The sequence below is a fragment of the Heloderma suspectum genome, chromosome 2 (assembly GCF_057233095.1).
Source record: "Heloderma suspectum isolate Gila_16-S chromosome 2, 16-S_ref, whole genome shotgun sequence".
NCBI classification, from domain to species: Eukaryota; Metazoa; Chordata; class Lepidosauria; order Squamata; family Helodermatidae; genus Heloderma; species Heloderma suspectum.
In genome coordinates, this window is record NC_139459.1 from 213,364,274 (window position 1) to 213,381,160 (window position 16,887).

At 48.2% G+C, this 16,887-nt stretch overlaps 1 protein-coding gene across 7 annotated transcripts in view; it reads right to left on the minus strand.

Annotated features, from left to right (window-relative positions):
- The window catches only part of LOC146353923 (E3 ubiquitin-protein ligase RNF213-like), a 208,397-nt gene that overhangs the window by 39,681 nt on the left and 151,829 nt on the right, over window positions 1–16,887 (minus strand). For all 7 annotated transcript variants that reach the window (XM_084837681.1, XM_084837679.1, XM_084837677.1 and 4 more), the window contains 2 exons: window positions 10,267–10,301; window positions 9,170–9,264 (listed from right to left, as the gene is read on the minus strand). In XM_084837681.1, the coding sequence (XP_084693807.1) occupies window positions 9,170–9,264; window positions 10,267–10,301 (130 nt within the window). The remainder of the gene's footprint in view (window positions 1–9,169; window positions 9,265–10,266; window positions 10,302–16,887) is intronic.

Genomic DNA, 16,887 nt, shown 5'->3' on the forward strand with positions numbered 1-16,887 from the left:
AGAAGTGAATTCTGTGGTGTAATCCAAGCATGTAATGGTAAGTACCCAGATATCTGTAGTATTTTTTTCCCAGGCACTGAGAAGAGATGGAAGCTGGCTGCTGAAAGCTGTTGCAACAGAAGCAAGCGGGCAGGTGTGACCAATTGGAAAATAAAAGACATCACTTTGAAAGATGTGTATAGAGGACTTCTTGTGTATAGAGGAGGACCAATATTTTCAGTGCTGAAAAGATTGTTTGGATGGGATGCCTGTGAGGAAAGCAAGACTACTGAGCCCCCAGCAATCTTGAAGGCTGACAAGCAGAAGCCACCCTTGGCCAGGGGTCTAAGAGTGATTGAGGGCAGGAGACTGAATGCCTAAGCCCATCTTGCAAACTTTGCTTTTCATCTTCTGGGCATAATCCAAAATATCATTCCTGGAATTAAAGAGTCCCTAACTGTCAAAAGATTAATCCTCAATTCTGAATTGTGCATCCTGGGTTAGACCTGCTGAGTGCAGCCAGGCATGGCAGTGCAGAGTAATTGTCCCCACAATAGCCTTCGACCCACGTTCTGCCATATGGTGTGCAGTACTGACGTGCTGATCTAAAATATCATTGCCATTTTCCGTTTATCCTCAGGCAAATGGTCAAAAGAACAGCCTTCTCCCAGAGAACTGCTGGTATGCAGCCATACAGCCTTGAAAATTAGAGACAGTGAAGACAAACTGTGCAGTAACCATCTCAGTTTCAGGTGGTGTGGAGATCATTGAGGTAGTTCTTTGATGGTGGGCGTGATAGTCATAGTCAGGAGAGGGGGAGGGACTAGGCTGGCGATAGTAATAATGAGCCTTCTCCCAAGTAGAGTCTCTCCATGCCAGTTCCTAGGGGTGGTTAACTAAATCCTGTTTCCCACCTTCCAGCTGAGCAGAGCAGAGCACAGCAAGCTGCTCCAGCTGGTCCAGGGACTACAGAAGCAAGCAAGCTCCCAGAGAGCAAGCGACCGGAGCGAGAGAACAGGGAGCAAACAGGAGTTGGCCAGGGGAGTTGCAGTGGTAGAAGAGACAAAAGAGACAGAGGCTAAGAGGTAAGTGGGATGCAGGAAGCCCAGGGGACAGCCCTTTATCCTTCTGAGTGGCTGTGAGCTCACCAGGTGCTTCTGAGAGCTCCAAATGAATTGGGGGCGGGTGGCCTGAGTACTCCCAGCAGCTGAGTGGGCAGGAAGCTTCAGCCTGTTTCCCGCCTCCCAGCTGAGCAAACCAGAGCAGAGCCGAGCAAGCTGCTCCAGCTGGTCCAGGGACTGCAGAAGCAAGCAAGCTCCCAGAGAGCGAGCGACCAGAGCAAGTGGACAGGGGGAGCAAACAGGAGTTGGCCAGGGGAGTTCGGCAGGGGAGGTCAAGGGGGAGGCCCCTAACATTTTTTTTCATTTTTTTATTTTATTTTATTTTTTAACTATTTATCATTTATTTGTCTTGTAACACACACTTCCACACCAGTGGGACTCTGCTTTTAACCTCTACTGAGTAGAGGAGCAGGCACAGGCTAGTCTAGAACAATCACAAAGCTAGACACAAAAAGAGAAAAGAGCCAATGGAAGGACAAGACTCCCCAGTGGTGGTGACCTGCAAGGTGTGTGCAATGTTTGTTTTCTTGCCTGAGAACAACATGGCCTACACCTGCAACAAATGCAAGTTGATCACGCTGCTGGAAGAAAAAGTAAGTGGACTGGAGCGGCGACTGTAGACCCTCTGGGGAATAAGAGAACACAAAGAGTTATTGGACAGAATGGGGGAACTACAGCAGCAAAGGGAAGACCAGAAGCTTGAAGAGCAACAGCAAGAGGAGGCAGTGGGAAATGCTGAGGTGAAGAAAAATGGAGTAGAGGATACTCCTTGGAAAAGGGTGACAGTTAGGAGAAGAAGAACTAGATGCCACTCTGCACCAGTGGAGCTGTGGAACCGATTCCAGGTACTTGCGGATGAGACTGGAGGACAGCCTGCAGAGGAAGAATCACAGGGGAACCTACACGAGAGTGAGCAAGAGGCTGAAGGTCAGTCAAACAGAGGGGATGAAACCCAGGCCTACAACAAGAAGAAGAGAAGAGTGGTAGTAGTGGGAGACTCCTTGCTGCGTGGGATCGAGACCCAAGTATGTTGCGAAGATCTGTGGACTCGCCAGGTATGTTATCTCCTGGGAGGACGGATTAGAGATGTGACTGAAAGGTTGCCTGCACTCATAAAGCTCACTGACAGGTATCCCTTTCTTCTCATCCATGTGGGAACAAATGATACCGCCAAGTGGAGCTACGAAGAAATCACATCAGACTTTGAAGCTTTGGGAAGGAAACTCCAGAACTTTGGGGCCCAGATAGTTTTCTCATCCATCCTTCCAGTAGTTAGAAGAGGGAAAGAAAGGGAACGAAAAATACTCCGGGTGTCAGTGTCATGTCTCCGCCGTCCTCCAGCGCCTCCACAAGAACCATCTTTATGCCAAGCTGGAGAAACATGCATTTGATCTAACCTCTTTGGACTTTCTTGGCTACATTATCTCGCCTGACGGTATCAGGATGGATCCTGCAAAGGTCCAGGCTGTCCTCTCCTGGCAGGCTCCATCCACCAAGAAGGACTTGCAATGTTTTCTGGGCTTTGCTAATTTTTACAGAAAGTTCCTGCCCAGTTTTGCTCGACTGACTTCTCCTCTCACGGACTTCCTTAAGGGCAAGAAATCTCCTTTTCATTGGATGGCATCGGCCCAACAGGCTTCGAGGAACTTAAGAGGCTTTTCAGTTCTGAGCCGATCCTGTTACATCCCAACCCCAGGAAGCCTTTTGTAGTGCAAACTGATGCCTCTGACTTTGCGGTGGGGGCGGTGCTCTTTCAGCCAGATCGGGAGGGCGGCGGGTTGCAACCCTGCGCCTACCACTCCAGGAAGCTGAACATGTCTGAGAGAAATTATACCATTTTTGAGAAGGAACTGTTGGCCATCAAGTCCGCTTTGGAGACCTGGCGTCATCTCCTGGAGGGGGCACAGCACCCAGTCAAAGTTAGAACCGACCATCGCAACCTCGAACATCTTCAGACAGCCCGTGCCTTAAACCAGAGGCAGATTAGGTGGTCACTTTTTTTTTCTCGGTTCCACCTTAAGATTTGCCATGTGAAGGCCTCCGACAACCTACAAGCTGATGCTCTTTCTCCGAAGCCTGACCTCCAGCCAGGGAGTGAGGAAAATCCCACCTCCTCTGATTCTTCCCCCCCAAGGCCTGACAGTAGCTGCGGTGCCTCGTTCTTGGGAGGAGCTCCTTCTCTCTGCACAGGCTCAGGATGCTTTTGCTCGCACAAAGGTGGAGGAATTGGGGCTAGCCTCTGCCCCCCCACTCTACCCCCTTCTCTTTGCGAGGTGGCCTGCTTTACCGTTCCGGCCGGGTCTATGTGCCTTCTAGACCCCTCTGCGAGAAGGTCTTCCATCAGTGCCACGACTCCCCCACAGCTGGGCATTTTGGCGTCGCCAAGACCCTGCATGGAGCGACGCGGGATTTTTGGTGGCCTCGTGTGTGTCAGGACGTCAAGTCCTATGTCACCTCCTGCTCAACCTGCCAGCGGGCGAAGGCCCCCTCAGGCAAGCCCACAGGCTTGCTTCACCCCCTGCCTACCCCCTCAGGACCTTGGAAACTGCTCTCCCTTGACTTCATCACTGACTTGCCTCCCTCACACGGTAAGACCACCATTCTGGTGGTAGTGGTGGATTTGTTTTCTAAGATGGCCCATTTCATCCCCTGCTCTGGGTTGCCCACAGCCAGGGAGACAGCAGAACTGTTCTTGGTGCATGTTTTCCACCTCCATGGATGGCCCGAGGGTCTCATTTCGGATAGGGGGGCCCAATTCACTGCCCATTTCTGGAGGGAGCTACTTGCGTTGCTCCATGTGACACTCCATCTTTCCTCCGCCCACCATCCACAGACAGACGGTCAGACCGAGCGCACCAATGCGACTCTGGAGCAGTATTTGCGCTGTTATGTCAATTACCAGCAAGATAACTGGTTTTCCTTGCTGCCTCTCGCAGCATTTGCTTATAACAATGCCTGCCATGCTTCGACCCGCCAAACTCCATTTTTTGCCAATTTTGGTTACCACCCCAAGGCTTTCCTGTCCACCCTAGCTCCCTCTTCGGTGCCAGCGGCCCATGACTTTTTAGAGGAGTTGAGAGCGCTACACCACCTCTTACGGGACTCCCTCGAGCAAGCCAAGACAGCCTACAAGGCCTCTGCGGACCAGCAGCACCAGCCGGGTCTGTCTCTGCAACTGGGGGACTGGGTTTGGTTGTCCACCCAATACCTCCCCTCTCACTCGCCCGCAAGGAAGCTCACGCCTCGCCGCACGGGGCCTTTCCAGATTACAGCCCAGATTAACCCTGTTGCTTTTCGCCTGGCTCTCCCCCCCTCCCTGAAGATCCATCCTGTTTTTCATCAGTCCTTGCTGTCCCCCCTGGTTTCTGGCGACCCTCATCGCTCAGTCAGCTCCCCCCCCCCGTCGCCAGTGCTGGTGGAGGGGGAGGAGGAGTTTGAGGTCGGAGAGATTCTGGACTCCCACCTTTCTCGCGGCCGCTTGCAATATCTGGTGGACTAGAAGGGGTATGGGCCTGATGACCGATCCTGGGAACCCGTGGAAAATGTGCATGCTCCATTGCTGCTGAGGCGCTTCCACCAGCTGTACCCCCACAAACCCGGGGCCCCAGGGGAGGAGCACGAGGGGGGGCCTCATGGGAGCGGGGATGATGTCAGGGTGGACACTGAGCCCATAGAATCCCAGAGTAGTTCTGATTCTGAGGAAGAGCAGCCGCTCCTGGGAGAGGAGCGCGCTCATCCTTCCCAGGGCCAACAGCTGGCAGAGATTCCTCCCACCGGCATTCCTAGCATAGATAGCAGTCCTGGGAGTGAGAGAGCACGGGAAGCAGACGTGCTGGACGCGCGATGCTGACGCAGGGAGCGGCGCCAAATGGAGGGCGCGGAAAGGAGGCGTAGTGCCCAGTTGGCATGAAAACAATGGTTGCGCCCAGAAGATCCAAGGGAAAAGGGGAGGGACTCTCCCTAGCCCCTAAGTTCAGGGTCTGCCAGTGATTCTCCTTCAAACGGGGACCAACTGTTCCAACTTAGGGCATAGGTACTCTGCTGCTCATATCTAGTTGCTAACAGTAGAGTTGTTAAGTTGTAAAGGAGGAATAAAGCTTTGAAAAGAATCCCTTTGTCTGTGTCTGGACTTGGTTACTGGATTAGACTGAGAGAGGCCTCCAAGGAGCCCTTGACAGACTCTCATGACTGGAATACAGCAATTGAAGGATATAACTTGTTCAAAAAGAACAGGAGGAACAGAAAGGGAGGTGGGGTTGCACTATATGTGAAAAATACATATCTCTGCACAGAAATACAGGAGGATGAGCTTGGTAGCCCCATCGAGAGCATCTGGATCAAAATAAATGGAGCAAAGAATAAAAGGAACATGGTGGTCGGAGTCTACTACCGGCCACCCAATCAAGGAGAAGATGAGGAAAACTTGAAAAGCAAATAGCCAATGTTTTAAGGAAGCATGATGGGGGACTTCAATTTCCCCGATATTTGTTGGGAGACAAAATTCTGCAAAACATGGCCCCTCCAGGAAATTCCTGACTTGTGTGGCAGATAACTTCCTCCTACAGAAAGTAGAGGAAGGAACTAGAGGATTGGCTATCCTTGACTTGATCCTAACCAACAGAGATGGCTTAGTGGATAAAGTAGCAGTTACAGGAACGCTGGGGGAAAGCAACCATTTTGTACTTGAATTCTTGGTTCTAAGGGAAGCAAAAGCCGAGTGTAGTCAAACGCGTACCCTGGATTTTAGGAAAGCCAATTTTAATAAACTCAGAACAATGATCAGTAAGGTCCCATGGCAAGCGATGCTAACAAGAAAAGGAGTCCAAGATGGGTGGGAGCTTTTAAAAAAGGAAATTCTCAAGGCACAATTACAAACAATTCCAACAAGAAGAAAAGGCGGAAGACAACAGAAGAAGCCAGTGTGGCTTCACAAAAAGCTTAGGGATGACCTGAAAACAAAAAAGGACACATATAGGAAGTGGAAAGAAGGCCAAGTAACAAAGGAAGATTACAGGCAGGTAGCACAGAATTGCAGGGATGGCGTCAGGAAAGCTAAAGCTGAGAACAAGCTGAGGTTAGCGAGGGATGCTAAAAACAACAAAAAGGCTTTCTTCAGCTACGTGCATAGTAAAAGGTAGAGGAAAGAAATGGTTGTTCAGCTATTAAATAAGGATGGCAAAACGATAACAGATGACAAAGAAAAGGCAGAGGTGCTCAATTCCTACTTTGGCTCAGTCTTCTCCCAAAAGAGGGTCTATGACCCCCCTGGCAAAGGCGAAGTACAGGCTGAAGGGACAGGATTCCAGCTTGAGATCGATAGGCATATGGTCAAGGAACACCTAATTACTTTGAATGAGTTCAAATCTCCAGGGCCAGATGAATTGCATCCTAGAGTAATAAAGGAACTGGCAGAAGAACTCTCAGAACCGCTGTCAATTTTCTTTGAGAAATCATGGAGGATGGGGGAAGTGCCAGAGGACTGGAGGAGGGCTAATGTTGTCCCTATCTTCAAAAAGGGTAAAAAGGAGGAACCTGGGAACTACAGACCAGTCAGTCTGACATCAATCCCTGGGAAAATTCTGGAGCAGTTGATAAAGCAATCCATCAGGAAGCACCTTGAAAACAATACAGTGATTACTCGAAGCCAACATGGATTTGTCAAAAACAAGTCCTACCAGATGAATCTGATCTCATTTTTGGATCAAGTAACCTCCCTTGTAGGCCTTGGGAATGCTGTAGACATCATATACCTTGACTTCAGCAAAGCTTTCGACAAAGTGCCCCATGATCTCCTGATGAGCAAACTAGCTCAAAGTGGGCTAGATGAAACAACGATCCGGTGGATCCACAGTTGGCTACAGAATCGGACTCAAAGAGTGCTTATCAATGGGATCTTCTCAAACTGGGGAGAGGTAATGAGTGGGGTACCGCAGGGCTCAGTCCTGGGCCCAGTGCTCTTCCACATTTTTATTAATGACTTGGAGGAGGAGGTGCAGGGAATGCGGATCAAATGTGCAGATGACACAACATTGGGCGGGATAGCTAATACTTTGGAAGACAGAAACAAAATTCAAAGTGATCTGGACAGACTGGAGCGCTGGGCAGAAAACAACAGAATGACATTTAATAGGGATAAATGCCAAGTTCTGCACCTAGGAAAAAGAAACCAAATGCACAGTTACAAGATGGGGGAGACGTGGCTCAACAACACTACAAGCGAGAAGGATCTTGGAATTGTTGTCGATCACAAGCTGAATATGAGCCAACAATGTGATGTGGCTGCAAAAAAGGCCAATGCTCTTTTGGGCTGCATTAGTAGAAGTATAGCTTCCAAATCCCGGGAAGTACTAGTTCCCCTCTACTCAGCACTGGTTAGGCCTCATCTGGAGTACTGTGTCCAGTTCTGGGCACCACACTTTAAGAAGGATGCAGACAAACTGGAGAGGGTTCAGAGGAGGGCAACAAAGATGATCAGGGGACTGGAAACAAAGCCCTATGAAGAGAGACTGAAAGAACTGGGCATGTTTAGCCTTGAGAAGAGAAGACTGAGGGGAGATAGGATAGCACTCTTCAAGTACTTGAAAGGTTGTCATAGAGAGGAAGGCCAGGATCTCTTCTCCATCATCCCAGAGTGCAGGACAGGGAATAATGGACTCAAGTGACAGGAAGCCAGATTCCGGCTGAACATCAGGAAAAACGTCCTGACTGTTAGAGCAGTACAACAATGGAACCAATGACCTAGGGAGGTGGTGGGCTCTCCCACACTGGAGGCATTCAAGACGAGGCTGGACAGCCTTCTGTCAGGGATGCTCTGACTTGGATTCCTGCACTGAGCAGGGGGTTGGACTCGATGGCCTTGTAGGCCCCTTCCAACCCTACTATTCTATGATTCTATGATTCTATGAATCCATTGAAAAACAGGACTCTGGTGATGCATCTCAATACAGAGGGCAGTGTACAGTCTTGTCCTAGATTTTACCCACTGAAAGGGAGCCAATATACTGTACATCATCCAAACATTAGAGTTCTATTTCCACCTGCATTTTCTTCAGTACTGGAGTAGGCAACCACAGCAGAGGTGACAGAGAAGGAAATGACAGAGTCATTCATAGCATTGAGTTTGAAAGACTCCCATGGGACAATATTAGGGACCACGGCAGCCAATTCCAATTGTCTTGACACCAGCAGGGCAATCATTTACTTATGTTTCTTCTGTGGTTTGCCCAAAGCCATAGAATATCAATGAGTAGGAGCCTCAGGCTTGGGTGCAGCTGTAGGTATGGAGTGTGTCAGTACTGAATACAGTGCCAAGGTGGAAGCCCCGGATTTGATGGAGGGAAATGCCTGAGAGGCAGGCTCTAGCTGGATGCACATCTGATGTTAGCAAGGACATGTACGGAGCCAGTTTGGAACAAATCAATGAAGAGGCAGTACAAAGGGGTCGATTCTGGGCTATGAAATCAGCAGCCTTCACAGTTTGCTCCCATATAAGGGTGTTAAGATGAGAGCACCTACGTCTCTGGGCTTGTTTGGTAAAGCCCTGAAAATGTGGGCAAGATCCAATGATGTGCCCCTCTCCCAGAAAGCGCAAACACTGAGAATGACTGTCAGTAGGGGGGAATTTCCCCCCACACACACACACACACGTAGACCAGTTGAATAGCACCTTGGAGGCCATAAATCCCCAAGGCACACAAGGAACATCCAACAGCCAAAATGAAAATGAGGCACAAATGTTAAAACAAGGGAGAGATATAACAAGAAGAAAGCAGGAAGATTAGAAATTCAAAAACAAACAAAATAAAGAATGATCAAATGCCCAGGAGGCTCAGAAAGACCTAAGGATCTCCACAAGCCAGAGAACATTGCTGCAGCTGTGTCCACTGCTGCAGCTGCGGGCAAAAAGGAACAGAAAAACTTCCTCAAGGCAAAACAACAATATGACAAGAAAGAACAAACATTAAGGACATTTAGAGGTTTGAGGTGTTGCTTATATAACAGGCATTACAACAGGCATAAATGAAAGATTATTCAGTTCTGCATTCTGAGTGGTTGAAATAAAAACCTACTCTGCTGGATGAAAGTCCTCCAGTGGTTTGTGGTCCCAGCCTCCTATTTGAACGCCACACTCAATACATGTACCATATTCCATAGGAATACCACACTGAAAGAACAAGAGAGAGCAAAGATTACAATCAGATATAGAGAAGCTAGATTTGTTGACAATACTGAAGAAGTTTATTTGTATAATAATAAGGTTATTAACTTGAGCACGCTCCAGGAGAGAGCTCAGGACAGGAAGGCCTGGCGTGCTATGGTCCATGGGGTCACGAAGAGTCGGACACAACTGAATGACTGAACAACAACAAAGGTTATTGCAAAAAGTTAAAACAGAGATGGGTTTTCTCTGTTTACAATCTTTACAATTAACAGAAATAGAATTTAAAAACTTTGCTTTATTCTTCTTAGCTCCAATTACAAACACAGCCACCTGTTTAGTAACATAACGATCTTTATCAGATAACATTACTAGTATTTTCTCAGATAATATTCTTCCAGACATTGTTTTTAACAGTGGAGCCCTACATTTCTTTCTTGGAGATGAATGCAACTCACAGAACAATATCTAATGAACAATATTCTGTATTTGTAGGGCTTCACAAATACATAATTGCTGCATAATTGGCAACTTAGCATACCTTCCATCTAAATAGGCAGAAGCCATTGTCTGAAAGCATAGCTCAGTGAAGGCTTGCTTCAAAGGAGAAAATGGCAGCATCTGAAAGCATGGGGATAAGCTTCTAGTATCTTTTTGGAAGCCACAATACCATCTACTGAAACCAGAGGACTGGATAGCTCTCCTATCCTGACTTGCATCCATTAGATATATCCAATCCTGCAGTTTTGTTTTCAAACCCCGCTCCCAAAAGAAGGGGTGCACTGTCAGGGAATATTGGGCAAGATTTTCATCCATATTGTGCGAACCAACCTCCTGTACCGTTTTGTTCTTGAAAACAGAGTTTTGCTATATAATGCTCAGGCATATCCAACAGTCTTTTAAGATGCTAGATCTGTTTAGCTTTGCTTTCCTGCTATGTAAAATATAACACAGCCAGCTTTTAAAGCAATAAACTAGATCGAATACACCATCAGTGGAAGCTCTTACCTCTCCAATAGCGCAGGGGTGACCATTTCGACATGCTGTTTGAAAAACAAAAAGGGGGGGGGGAATTATCATAACAGTATGGTAATGGAACAAAGGGCAATTCTAAAACTACACTCAAGCACTTATCCCTTTTCCTACACATCTTCCTGCTGAAAATCACAGCCTCCAAATGTTGTGGGTTTCAGGTGTTCACCTCCCCTTTTTTTTTAATAGTACTCATGTGGATAGCAGCTAAAACTGAAGCCTCCCTCTCCCCTTTTGCTTGTTTTGTTTTTATGCTATGCGTGCACATAAAACTGAAACCTAGGGTAGCCATCACAAGTAAAGAGATTATCAGATTAGTACATAAAGACCAATGGTTTCAACACCTTGTTAGTTTTGTGACATCAAAATTATAATTGTTGATCACTGTAAGTTATGTGCTCTGAGGCAAGCAATGAAAATACATTATTTTAAATCAGCATTTGCTGATTTTTGTCCTCTGAACTTGCCTCCCTAAACCCTTTAATGTTATACAAATCCTGTGTAAATGACTACTGGCCAGCATTCAACTTCTTCTAGAGCTACACCTGAAGTTTGAAAAGGGAGGTGGGGGAGAGCAAGAGGAATTTGGATGGGAGAATGCTTTCTGACTTTTAGCTCCTCCATTAATCTATTGATAAATCAACAAGATGAACATTAGAAAATGAAATCTCTCTCCTTCCACCGTGCTGGTAGATTGATAAGAAAACCAAGACCTAAATAGAGAGAAAAAGAAAATGAGACAGAAAGTAAAACTTTGGGAATTGGCTGCAATGAGGAAAGTTAGGGGAGGAGAAATCAGGTGTGGGAAAGGGAAAGAATTATGGGCTCAATCCTTGGTTGTCTGTGTTGTACGTACAGAAGAAATCACTGAAACAAAGGGTACTTCCAGACAGAGGGCTCCCAGTACTACCAATCAAAAGGTATTACACAGCTAATACGGCTTTTCCTTCTTAATGGGTTTTTTCTAGTAAGGAAAAAAATGGAAGAAGTGGTGGGAAAACATGGGAGGCTGTCAGGATTCCTTTAGTCCCCACTTTATTTCAACACCGAAAACAAACACAGATGGGAGGCTTCAGTATACAGCTTTAATCCATTACTTCACAGGGTCATACAGATGCAAATTCTCAGTGACTCTCAGTCTACAAAGGATTACCTTCAGGAGAATTCAAAAGGTAGTTGAGAGAGAGAGTTGCTTGCTGTTTGAAGAGGAAGGCAAGCTCACTAGCCTAACTTAAGAGCAGGGAGGACCCTCTGTCTCGTGAGGTCTCTGAGCGCAGCTTCTCATGCAAGGCCAATCTGGTAGACTGTCTAAGTTCCTCCCCTGCCTTCTCCCTCTTTGCTCTGTGTTTGCGTCTGGCATCTATTAGATCAGATTCTCCACGCCTTGCCTCCTTCTGTTCACTGCCTCTCACAGGGGTGGGTGGGCGAAGAGGGACCCTCATCCTCAGCCAGCTGGACGTTTGTAACTTGAGAAACAGGCCTAGTCATGTCTGGACTAGCCTGGGAAAACACCTCCGCCATGTCTGGCGGTTCTCCTTCAGAATGAACTGCTATCCCACTCCCTGCACTCAGAAACAAACCTGACAGAGGCCTACAAACTGAAGACCAGGTCATCACCCCGCCCCTGCAAAATTCCATAACAAGGCAGGGTGATTGCACAATAAAAGCCTCATCTGAAAGCACCCCTTATGCATAAAATCCTGCCTCAGTACAACATCTGGAGAGGCAGGAGATTGCAGTTGTTCAGTGGTGAGGGAAAGGCACCCTCCAAGAAGGTATTTTTCTTCCCACATTCCAGTATCCAGTCCTACTATTGAAAGCAGGCTCTTGGGCTCAGATCCTGGCATAAATTAATGTGAGTTGGCATAGGCAACCGTATAACTTAACAAGAAGCAGGTATGGGAGAAGAGTTTGGAGTGGAGGGAAAGAAGTTGTTTTTATGAAGAGTTGCTAAATGGAGGTCAGAAAATGATGGATTGTTGCATGGAGGAAAACAGAATATGTTCCTTCGTTGTTGTTTGCCAGCAGTGGAGATGGAATCAGTGCCACTGAATGATGTAAAGAGGTGCTGGGGCTTTAATCCATGTGGGAGATAATGCTAACACTCTGTAAACCCTGCTTCTTAATACAGAATGTTTGGAACGGGGCCTGCAATTGCTCATATGCTCTCTTTATTATTACTTAACACTACAGTTATTTCTGTTTAAGGATTCTGGCCATGAACTCACTGACTGATCTTGGGCTAGCCATGTGGTATATATGCAATATAGCACGTATAGGTGTACTGTCTTGATTTGACTTGCCATGTAATGTGTAGCTTGCCTCAATGCTTTGTCATCTGGATCCATCTGCTTGCATACTGTTAGTTCCTGCTTCCTACTTGTGGCACATTAAAGAATGAATTGTGTTGGCCCACCATTGTCCATCAGGCCATGCCATTAGGTTACTAGAGTCTGCCCGTAGGCCCAGCCAATTATGCACAAGAGTGTACCCCTTTTATCTGTAAAATCTTTTTCTGCCACATTTTCTGCCTCCCGAACTGCACTGGGGAGGGTTTTCTAAAGGGTGGGCACCGCTACTAAGAAGGCCCTCCGTCGAGGTATTGTCTGGCGACATTCTATTAATTTCGGAATGACCAGCAAGGTCTCGTCTGACAATCTTACAGGTCAGCTGTGTATATATAAAGGAAGGGCAATCTGCTAGATATCCTGGTCCCAAGTTGTTGCTTTGTATGACTACCAAGCCACCTTGTATGTGGCTCTGTAGCTAATAGGCAGCCAATGCGGTTCTTTTAATAAAGGTGTTATGTGAGCATAGCTAGGCATCCCAGTGAGCACCCTAGCTGCTGCATTCTGCAGTAGCTACAGCTTCTGAATCATGCACAAGGGCAGTCCCACATAGAGCACATTGTAGTAGTCTAATCATGAGGTTGCCAGTGCATAGATCACTGTGCTAGGCTATCCCTATCCAGGAACAATTATAGTTGGCATACCAACCAAAGTTGGTAATGGGTGCTCTGGGCCACTGAGGTCACCTAGGCCTCCAGTGACAAAGACGGATGCTGGAGCACCCCCTTTCAGAGGGAGCATAGCCCCATCCAGAACAGCCAAACAGCCCAGTGCCCAGACCTGGAAACTGCCAGCCCACAGGGTCTCTGTCTTATTGGGATTCAGCTTCATTTTATTAGCTCTCACCCAAGCCATAACTGCTTCCAGGCACCGGTTCAGAATGTGCATGACCTCTCCCAATTCAGATGTCACAGAGAAATAGGGCTGCCATCACCATACTGGTGACACCTTGCCTCAAATCTCCTGATGACTGCTCCCAGCGGCTTCATACAGATATTAAATAACATTGGGGACAGGATGGTGCCGTGTCGCACCACACAGTTCAGGTGCCATGGGGATGAGGCACAGTCATCTAATGCTATTCTCTGGAACTGACCCCACAAGTATGAGGCAAACCACTGTAGAACAGTGCCTCCAACTCCCAACTCACGGAAGCAGTCCAGGAGGATTCTGTTGTCAACGGTATCAAAAGCCACTGAAAGATCAAGGAACAGTAACAAGGTCGCACTCCTCCTGTCCCTCTCCCAAAGAAGGTCATCCATCAGAGCTACCAAGGCCGATTCTGTCCCCAAACCAGGCCTGAATTCAGCCTGGAATGGATCCAGATAATCAATTGCATTCAAGAGTGCCTGCAGCTGTAATGCCACCATTCTCTCGAGCACCTTGCTCAGAAATAGGGTTTTGTTACCGGGCAATAGTAAGCATAGATCTCTGGATCCAGGGAGGGATTTTTCAGGAGTGGTCGCAGCACTGCCTCCTTCAAAGCAGTAGGGACCACACCATCACATAAAGATACATTCACCACTCCCTGTTCCATCTGGTCAGTCCCCCGCAGCTAGCTCAAATAAATAACGAAGGGCAAGGGTCGAGAGAGCACGTGATGAGTCGTACAGATGCAAGTGTCTTCTTCAGGCTCCAAAACTTGATCCCAGAAAACAGGATAAGATGGTGCACTGGACACCTCAACAGATACTGCATCAACAGTGGTGTTCAAGTCAGCATAAAGGTGAGCAATTTTATTGAAGTGTCTTGCAAACTCATTACAGTGGGCCTCCCATCTTGCCCAAAGTTTTTCTACTTCTGTTCTAGCTAAAATTGTGACCAACTGAGGCCAATTGACCAATGAGGCCAATTCCTGAGAGCTCAGTATTTCAGTAGAATGACATCCTGATCACAGTGAACAAACATCTGACCATTCTGACAACCAGCTCTACCACAGAATCTTATTTCATAACTTCATTTAGAAACAACAGCAACCCTAGATGCTTTCAGATATAAACAGGATATTTCCATAGATTATAATCACCCTGCTACTTGATCCTATGTTACACATCAAAATATCTGTGGGTGTTTCCCACAGATGTTTCCCACAGGTGTTTCCCACAGAAGGAGCCTGGGGAAGGAGGACCAGCCAGCAGCTGCACCAGGTGGATCCTGAGCCTGAGCCTGCTTCTGCCCCTGCCCACAGGTACTTAAGGCGGGGCTGCCAGAGGCTGCTCGGGAAGGAGCACTTAGCGTCGCACTTGGAGTCACGTAGGATCTGAAGACCCACCCACCTGCCTCTCCAGAGACACCAGCAGCCACAATACCAGCAGCAAATAGCAGCAGCAGAGGGCAGCAGCTTTAAAGACAAGGGGAAAGGGGCAAACGTGGACTTTATCTGCTCCTTCTTAGCTGCTGTTCTCTTTTATGTCTTTTATCTTTTATATTCTTTTAAACTGTTGTGGATTTTATATCCTACCATTTTAATATGTGCCTGGGAGGACTATTGGGCAACTCAGGGGGTGGGGGAGGTGCCACCATAACTGTGGTCACAGGCAGGGGGAGGTATGGCATTGGGGGATTAACAGGCCAGCTGAGGAGAAGAGGGGCTAGACACCTTACAGCTGTCCCCTCTTCTGGTTCTTCCCCCAACCTGATGGTTCCTGGCAGCCTTACCAGTCTGCCCTCGGGTCTGGTGGTGCTGCTGCTGAATGCCAGGTTGGCCCAAAATAAAATCTCCCTCATCCATGATTTGATTGTGGATGGGGGGGCTGACCTGGCATGTATTACTGAGACCTGGGTGGGGGAACTGGGAGGGGTCACTCTCTCCCAGCTGTGCCCTCCTGGGTACTCGGTGCAGCACCAACACTGACTTGAGGGTCGGGGAGGGGGGGTTGCCATGGTCTATAGGAATTCAATCTCCCTCTCCAGGCTTCCTGCTCATTCAAGTGCAGATCTTGAGTGTTTGTACCTTGTGTTGGGTACCTGGGACAGATTAGGGATTCTGTTGGTGTACCGCCCACCCCGCTGCCCATCAGACTCCCTGCCTGAGCTGACGGAGGTGGTCTCAGACTTGGTGTTGAGGATCCCCAGGATGATGGTCCTGGGGGATCTCAACTTCCATGCCGAGGCCGCAGTATCCGGGGCGGCTCAGGACTTCATGGCCGCCATGACAACCATGGGGCTGTCCCAACATGTCATTGGCCCAACGCATATAAAAGGACACACGCTTGGTCTGGTTTTCTCGACTGGGCAGGAGGATGGTGATCTGAAAGTGGAGGAATTAACATCTGTCCCTTTGTCATGGTCAGATCACTTCCTGCTGAGGTTTAGACTCCTGGCGGCCTTTCCCCTCTGCAAGGGTGGGGGACCTATTAAAATGGTCCGCCCCCGGAGATTAATGGATTCTGATGGATTCCAGAGGGCTCTGGGGGATTTTCCTGCTGGTATGGCTGGTGCTCCTGTCGAAGCCCAGGTCGCTCTGTGGAATGCAGAGATGACTCGGGTGGTTGACACGATCGCGCCCAAGCACCCTCTCCCTCTTAGCAGAGCCCGGCCAGCTCCTTGGTATACACCTGAGCTGAGGGCAATGAAGCAAGAGGGGAGACAGCTAGAACGCAGGTGGAGGAAAACTCGTGCTGAGTCTGACCGAACACAGGTAAGAGCCCGCTATCGAGCCTACTCTGTGGCGGTGAGGGTGGCAAAGAGACAGTTCTTTTCCACCAGCATTGCTTCTTCTCAGTGTCGTCCAGCGGAGCTTTTCCGAGTGGTTCGCGGCCTGTTACATTCTGGGCCAGGGAGAGAGACGGTGGAACCCTCGGTAGCACGCTGTGACAAGTTTGCACGGCAAACTTTGCACGGCACTTTGAGGATAAAGTCGCTCAAATTCGTCATGAATTGGACACCACCATTAATGCAGTTCCATTGGTAGAGGCGTTCAGAGCACCGTCTGGTCCAGTTTTATTGGATGAGTTTCAGTTACTGAGGCCTGAGGATGCGGACAAGGTGCTTGGCCAAGTCCGATCGACCACTTGTGTGCCTGACCCTTGCCCTTCATGGCTTATTAAATCAAACAAGGAGGGGTTGTCCGGCTGGGTCCAGGAGGTTGTAAATTCCTCCTTGAGAGAGGGAGTGGTGCCTGCCGCTTTAAAAGAGGCAGTAATTAGACCACTCCTGAAAAAGCCTAACCTGGACCCAGAGGATGTTAACAATTATAGGCCAGTGGCCAACATCCCCTTCCTGGGCAAGGTGCTTGAGCGGGTGGTTG